The following is a 7,993-nucleotide window of genomic DNA, read 5'->3' as shown; positions in this document are numbered from 1 at the left end:
AGCCACTTCCTATCCCCAGATCTGTGAATGTTACTTTATATGGCAAAAGGGATTTTGCGGATGTGATTTGGTTAAGGCTCTTGAAATGGGGAGATTATCTAGATTGTCTGGATGGGCTGTAAATGTAATCACAAGTGTGAGGCAGGGGGAGATTTGACTACAGAAGCAGGAGATGTGGCAACCAAAGCAGAGATTGGAGTGATGGAGCCAGAAGCCAGGAATGCTAAGTCTCTAGAAGTTGGAAGAGCAAGAAACAGATTCTCTTCTGGAGTCTCCAGAAAGAACCAGCCCTGCTAACACCTTGATTTTTGGCCCCAAACACTCATTCTGGACTTCTGACCTGCAGAACTGCAAAAGAATCAATTTGTGTTGTTTTAGGCCACTAAGTTTGTGGTAATTTTTTACAGCAGCAATAGAAAATCAAGACATGTCATTTTCCTCCACTCCTAATCTGCACCCCCTTCAACAAGGGGTGAAGCAAAAAGACGGACTTCAATGGGACCAACCAAAGAACTTGACACGTATTCCCTGAGATTAGGGGGACTGAATGGACTGAGGTCTGACGTGGAAAATTGGAAATGTGAAATATGGGCTGGTTAGCTGTTCCGTGCCAGGAACAGAGGAGAATGGGTGCACTGAAATCAGCAGGTCCTCCCATAGATTGAACAAAGAATTCACGAGTGTTTTCTGTGGGCCACTCGTTAGAGAGAGGATAGAGAGAGGCTATCTGAGATCTTGTTCAATGGGCCTCCTGGAAGGTAAACAGGCCTCAATAGAGAGGAAGTGGGAAGTGGACCATCCGATTCCTAGGGACTGTGGAGGGAACAAGTGATCCCCAGAATTCAGAGTATCCTGAATTCAAGGAACTACCTGGATTGGGACAGGGAAGGACAGAGACCATGGTTGGCCAGCTGAGGAGGAAGGAGAGGCAGGAAAAGAGAGAGGAAGGCCCATGTCGTCTGCCCCCCCACATCATCCTATTTGCAGGAGAAGATGTAGCATATTATTAACTTTCAGTGATCACAAGGTTTTCTATTTCCTAAGAGTTATCAGAACAAGTCACTCAAGTGCCTGAGTTGTCCTCCAAAGAAAAGCGAGGAAATGTTCTCTTCCCTCCAGCATGTTTAAAAGGACTGTAGGAGGCAAAAATGAAACTGTTTTATAACTATACTCCAGGAGTCCTATTTGATCAGAGATACCAATTACAACTAGTCTAGGCCAGTCTTGGCAATCCCATTCCTTTTTGCCATGAGTTGGTTTAGAAATGGACTTGTGCCCTCGTTCTGGCCAGTACGATTCAAAGGAAAGTCTGCTGGAGAGTTCCTGAGAAGTCTCGGCCGTGTGTCCCCTTTCTTCCTGCTTTGGTCATGGTCACTTGAGGCCATGATGCTTGGAGCTGCAGCCATTTTGCAACCAAAAGGAGACAAGGAAGGCAGAGAGGAAACATGAGAATAGCCAGGGCCCTTCAGAACCTCGTCAAGACACTGAACCCATCCTGGAGTCCCCGACCTTCAGTCTTATTTAGTGAACTAATACATTTTATAAAGTTTGAGGCATCGTTAGTTGGGCATTCTGATGATGACCTGCCCATCCTAATTGACATATGCTCAAAGTTTAAAAGGCCCCATTGCCTTTCACTACACAAAGGTAAGATGTTACAGATATTCCCAATCGAATGGCATACTACTTTATTGGATAGATTTTTTATCTTTATTGCTTAACTAAAATTAATATTGCATCTCTGTGTTATACCTCACCATTAGAAGTTAATCAGCTATTTATACTTAGTTTAAAAATTTAAAGTTTAGTATTAAAAAATTGTAGCTGTAGTTTTGATAACTGACTTCATCTTGTTCTCTAGGTATGATTTCTATGAATGGCAGAAAATAATTCTTGAGATTGCCAATGAAATCTAGCTAAATCTCTCCTGATTTTAAACAGTCTCTTTTGGGTAGCGATCCAGTCAATTCTGAAGTTGCACTCATTATCAGTGTGGTTTCTGTCAAGGGGTCTCCCAAGGTGATGTCCAAGTGCAGGAGACATGTACAGGTTCCTGGTGTAGTGGGATTACCTGCTTGCTCTCATGTTTTCACTGAAGACTATATTACTACTCTGTGAGATCAATTTCCAATATGCTTTTATGCTGATGTTTTCTGTTATGACAACCCAACTTTTTATGAAGGTCTCATAAAACCCAAAATAGCCCTGAGAAGAGGAAATGCCTGTCCTAAGGATGGCAAAGGGCTGCTGGCAGATTGGAGTTGGGGAGGCAGGACAAGATGAATGACTGGGCCAAGGGGACATCCTGTTTTGGTGTCTCAGTGGCATGCTTCCTAAATGCCACAGCACAGGCTCATCAGTTTGGATGTGCCTGCCAGGGGTATTAAATCTTAGGGAGTAACTCGAGGAGATTGTTCATGGTGCCAGTGCTCGAGGTAGCCCCCAAAAGTGGCCTCCTGAATTGTTCCTGCTATGTGATTTTGGCTGTGTTCACAGTCAACAGCCTTTCTTGGTTCTTGTCCGATTCTTAAGCCTTCTGGCCATTATGTGAGCTCTCATTATGCTTTCTCTTTAAATTAGCAGGAGTGAGCTTTTGAATTTTGCAAACAAGAGCCATGCTGGCTATAAGCTCTTTCAGTAAATTTATTGAGAGACAATTTCCATGGGTCTTTTGTGTTTCTGCATGTCTTGCTAGCAGAAGCACTGACTTTTCAAGAATTTTACATAGCAAATAACCTTGGAACATAGAGATCATGTCCCCTACTGGAGCAAAGAGCAGATTTGCCTACTACCCGTTAGAAAAGATTTGGATTCCCTAAGCTCAGGGTTCCTCTTGTAATGCAATTCACTGCATATACAAGTAGCCATCTGTGTCACTCATGGGACACTGAAGCAAGGGGAGCTGACACAAATATGCTGGTGCTGCTTAGTAATAAAGTCCTTTGTCTCTGACTCAGGAGTCTCATGTTTTCTGGCATCACCCATGAAACTACAGCACGCTAACTTGGTAGCTTGCAAGTAGGGAAAAATTTCAGATCCTTCACAGTTCTTGACAGTGTTGCTCCCATGTGACTAGAAGACTCCTGGGGGCTGGGTCTGCTCTTTTTGTTCTCCATCCCACCAAACTTCCTCCACCAAACTGGAATATGTCCTCCACCTTCAGACTTGGATAGGAGACCCTATCATTTTTCCCTATCAGCCTGGGATCTCCTTGAGGTCAGCAACTGCATCCCATCAGACTGAGGGCTTTCCAGAGCCTGTGTTCACTGCCCACCTGCACACTCCTGTCTGCCAACATAGCTCACTGTAAGGCCCAGGAAAGGAAGAAATTTTCCTGAAGCTCCATGATTTTATTCCCTCTCCCACCCCCATTCACATGCACAAACACAATAAATACAATATCCAGGAGCTACACTTGCTTCTTCCCCAAGCCCTACTTCCTACTGAACTTGGCACTATTTCCTTCTGCTCCTTGGAGCTAGAGAAATAAGAGGAGTGGGGAATAGGAAATAGGAGGAGTTGGGAAGTAGGAGGAATGAAGAGCCTGGGGTGAGGAAGGATAGGGATAGGACAGAAAGGGCAGGAAAGAATATGATGAAACAAATAAACACAATGCTTTGAATGCTTTCTGTGGGCCAGATAAAGTCTGGTACCGTATTTCTATCTCTGACTTACAGATGAAGAGACTGAGGGTCAGGGAGATAACATGTTAAGAATAAGATAGCTTTTATATTTATGTAGTAGAGCTGGGACTTGAACCCAGTCTATGGGGGGCCAAAGCCACCCAATACTCCCCTTTAATGCCTTCCCACGGTGGAAGGTAGGGGACACCTGGGTTTTGAGTGCTATTACTGATTGAATTGGGTCCTCCCAAAGTTTGATGTGTTGGAGGCTTGGTCCCTACTGTGGCAGTGTTAAGACAGTGGGAAATCCTGTTGTGATATTTGAAAGGCAAGGCCTTGGAGAGGTTATTGGATTGTAAGGACTATACCCTTATGAATGGATTGATCCATTCTTGAAATAATGAGAGTGGTTCTGGTGACTTTAAGAAGAGAGTGAATGAGGAGGTTAGTGTCTCTCTGTTCCACCATTCTGCCATGAGATACCCCTGTGTCACTGTCACCACCAACAAGGCCTTCACCAGATGTGTTCCCTGGACTTTGGACTTCCCAGCCTCTGAAACTGTAAGCAATAAATTTTTTTCTTACAAATTACCAGTTCCAGATGTTTTGTTATAAGTAGCAGAAATGGACTAATAGAAGTGCTTCTGGACACTCTGGAAAAGGCAGTTATTCCTGGGTGGAACCCTATGGGCAGGTGAGGTTCTAGCCTCACTGCTTGTGATCCAATAGAGGCTCTAGAGACCAGACCAAGTTCTATGGATTCTGGGGGCCCCTTCACATCCTAGTCCCTGATCAGGGGAAGTGGGCAGCACAGTCTTGGGAAGAATGGATAAGTACGGTGAGTGGGGCTGAAGGCAGGGTGGGGCTGGAGGACAGGGCCTCTTGACTCTAGCTTGGGTTAACTGACCCATTACCACGGCATCCCCAGAGTACAAGTGCAGCCTTTTCTCAATTGCCTATCCATGTAGCTACAAGCCCTCTCCTTTCTCCTTTCTAAATATTCTTGACATCTGCTCCCTCATCTCACCTGCTCCCTTTCAGACCTTTATCTTCTCTGGCCTGGATCACTGTAGTGACTCCTAAGTGGGTCTCCCTCTGTACTGTCAGAGGGAACATCTAAAACACAGCTCTGAGCACATCCCTCTAAACACTCAGTGGCTCCCACTGCTGAAGGACTAACTCCAAACTCCATAGCCCAGCACTCAAAGTCCCAGCCTTCCTTTTCAACCCCATTTCCTACTCTTCCTCCTCCTGAAATGTCCCCAGCACCCCTTTCTGGCTGTGTACTAGGCCTGGCCTTTCATCACCTGAAGGCTCCTTAGTGTGTTTTCCTAAGTAAAATTGCGATGGACCCCGGTTCTCCACCTTAACCAACACCAAGAACTGGCAGAATCTTTGAAACAATTTTTCTTTAGAGGTTTTTAAAGTTCTGGATCAAATTCAGAGGCCCTTCCCTCTAATACCCGAGAGGGTTGTGAAGATTAAGGTGCATGATGAGCCAAGCGAGTTTAGCACGGAGATTGCATGCAGTTGGTGCTCTATACTCATGGACAAGAATACAAATTATTATCATTACCCTTTGCACCCAACCTCTTTAAACAAGATGGACAGGGATCCATAGAAAGCTTTCTTAACCTTTCAGGAGCAGACCCCTCCTCCCCTTCTCTTCATTACCAGTCTAGCCATCCAGGTGCTGCAGACAGCAGGTCCCACGGTGCTGGTTGCGTGTTTGCTGAAGGGGTGGTGGACGGCTCCTGAAGGAGCCTAGCTTAGCTTCCCTGTCAGCCCAGGAACTTTCTGCCTGGTGAGGCTACTGCTTGGACTTGTGGAGTCTGTGCCCTGAACAAAGACACCAGCAAGGGAGGACAGTGGTGGCTGAAGTCCACTGGCAATTGGGGTCAAGCCTGGATGAAGAAGAGGCACCTTTTCCTAAGTGGTTCACCCCGAGGACATAAGAGGCACCCTTTCTAATCATACAGAGCCGCTGTACGCCCACCTGCGGCCCACCCTGCCACTGGTGATGCTGAGCGAGAAAATCCCATTCAAAAAAACAAACTATAAACAACCACCTATTAAAATGACAATCGGTGCAATTAATGTTTATTGACAGCCTAAGGAGAGATAAGGTACCCCCCCCCGCAAGGTGGTGAGGACCCATCGTGTCCTCCCGGTTGGCAGTCCTCGTTGCTAGCGTCCGTAGATCGCAGCCTCACAGCAACCCTTGAGATGCGCACAACTTTTTCTCATTTTACAGCTGAGGAAACGGAGCTTGGCAAGAGCGAGGTGACTTGCCCCAGTCCTCAGCTAGGAAGTGCAGGCGCCTCCCCGGACATCCTGCACTCTCTGTAAGCCCCGCACGGAGCTCTGCTGGCCCGGTGCATCTCGCGCACACGGCCAGGGTACCCGAGCCCTTCACCGGGGCCAGCGGGACTGCACTGACCTCCTCCCCGCCCGCAGGCGTGAAGACCCCCTTGTGCAAGAAGGAACTAGAAGAGCCCCGGGCCAGGGGGGCGGGGCAGGAGGAAGCAGAGGACGGGTCGGAGGACGAGGAGGAGGAGAGGCCATCCGAGGAGAGAGCGGCCCAGGGCGAGGAGGAGCCCCGGGCGGCGGCCGAGGGCGAGGGCCGCGAGCGTCGCTCGGTGTCCTACTGCCCGCTGCGCCAGGAGTGCAGCAGCCAGCAGGTGGCGCTGCTGCGGATCGCCGACGGCGGCTTCTGGAGCTGGCTCAGCCCCTTCGTGCTGCTTGGCGGCCTGGCGGCTCCCGCCGACAGGTGAGCGCGCGACCCTCGGTGGGGTCCCCAGGGCGGAGGGACGGCGGCGGGCACTGAGCGCTCGGGTCCCCGCCCGCAGGAAGCGGGGCCTCCGGGAGGAGCCGTGCGTGCTGGAGACGCGGCGGAGGCCGCCGCGCCGCGGGGTCTGTGCGCGCTGTGAGATCCTTTTCTGCAAGAAGTGCAGGAGTCTGCACAGCCACCCGGCCTACGTGGCGCACTGCGTTCTGGATCACCCGGATCTGGGTAAGGCGGGGGCCGCCGAAGGCTCCTGAACGCCACACTTCCGCCCCCCGCCAGCCTTTGTGCCCCCCATCCTCGCCTGACCTGAAACTGCCCACAACCGTCTCCTCTCCCCCATGCGGAGCCGACTCCAGCACGTGCCACACAGCCGGCATCCGGGGCGCCCCCCTCGGGCGAGAAGGCCCACGGCTAATGCGGGGTGCCCACCTGTCATCGAGCGCTCCCCAACCCAGAGCCCAGCAACACCCGGAGCCCCGCTACTTGCGACTCCCCGCCCGCGGCAGCACCCAGTGCCTCCTGCGCACCTGACCCGCGTCCCCTGACAGACACATTCATCTCTTGGGTATTTCAGATCCTTCTGGCCCGGTGGGCAGAGGCATCGCCTAGAGAAAATCATCTCCGAGTTCCCTCATCCCTCTGAGAAACCTGCCCCTTTCCCTCCAATCATTCAATAAAGCCTCTAATCAAAGTGTCAGTGCCTCGAGATGGGGGTGAGATGAGGTGGCTGGGGTGGGGGGGGATGGAGATGGGCCCTTCCTCCCCTCTCCTGGGGTTCAAGCCAGAGGGAAGAGTGTGGGCAAAGAGGCTTCTCCCTCGCGCCTCCGCAGGACAGGGCGGTACAAGGCACTTGCATCCAAGGGCAGTCAAAGGCCATCCTCCCCACTGCGCCAAGAAGAAAATGAAGGCGTAGGGCCAGGAATGCCCGTGGGGAGCTGAGGGCTGAGCCCTTGCCAGACGGTTCTCTCCTCGCCTGGAAGCCCGGGCTTGCTGAGGTCGGTGTGTGTGCAAGATGAGGCACTGGCAGGTGTGGAGGGGCGGGGACAGACTAGAGAACCAGATGCTAAAATAAATGCTGAGACTGGCTGAGGCAGAAGACAGGGAGGCTGGGGAGCTGGTTCTTTCTCCAGGAATCCCAGCTATTCTTGGCCAGACAGCAGGAGCTTTGGGAATGCTGCGTGTGTGGCCTGGAGAATGGAGCCATTGTGAGCACAAGGCCTCCCCCAACCATCCCCAGTGCCTGCAGCAATGCTGACCCCCAGGGAGGCTCCTGACCTCTCTGCTGCATGTCCTCCATTTGGCCTGGGGGGCAGGAGAGGATGCAATGACATTTTGCTTTTTGAGGATAGGCAGGCCCCTTTCCCCCATCATGACTATGCACACGCAGCTGGCTGGCCCTGGCTTGGATGGAAGAGCATGGTCCTGGCCCCCCAACATCAGTGCCCACCTGTTCTGCTGGAAGAGATGGAAGAACTGTCCCAAGGAAGGCTGTGTCCCACCTCCAGGCCCACCAGGTGGAGGCACCTCTTTATTCCAGCCCCAGACAATAAGCCAGGACCCAGCAGGCCTGCACAGTGTCCCT

At 50.9% G+C, this 7,993-nt stretch overlaps 1 protein-coding gene across 1 annotated transcript; it reads left to right on the top strand.

Annotated features, from left to right (window-relative positions):
• The first annotated feature begins 4,448 nt into the window (after positions 1-4,448).
• On the top strand, positions 4,449-6,665 carry C10H17orf50 (chromosome 10 C17orf50 homolog). Its single transcript, XM_063109257.1, has 3 exons — positions 4,449-4,461; positions 6,081-6,393; positions 6,473-6,665. Exons 1-3 carry the CDS (start codon positions 4,449-4,451, stop codon positions 6,663-6,665), a joined length of 519 nt encoding a protein of 172 aa, XP_062965327.1.
• Positions 6,666-7,993: the final 1,328 nt, after the last annotated feature.

This window comes from Cynocephalus volans, chromosome 10 (assembly GCF_027409185.1).
Source record: "Cynocephalus volans isolate mCynVol1 chromosome 10, mCynVol1.pri, whole genome shotgun sequence".
Lineage (NCBI taxonomy): Eukaryota > Metazoa > Chordata > Mammalia > Dermoptera > Cynocephalidae > Cynocephalus > Cynocephalus volans.
Note: the sequence above shows the minus strand (reverse complement) of the source record. Positions and strands in the feature narration are given on the sequence as shown.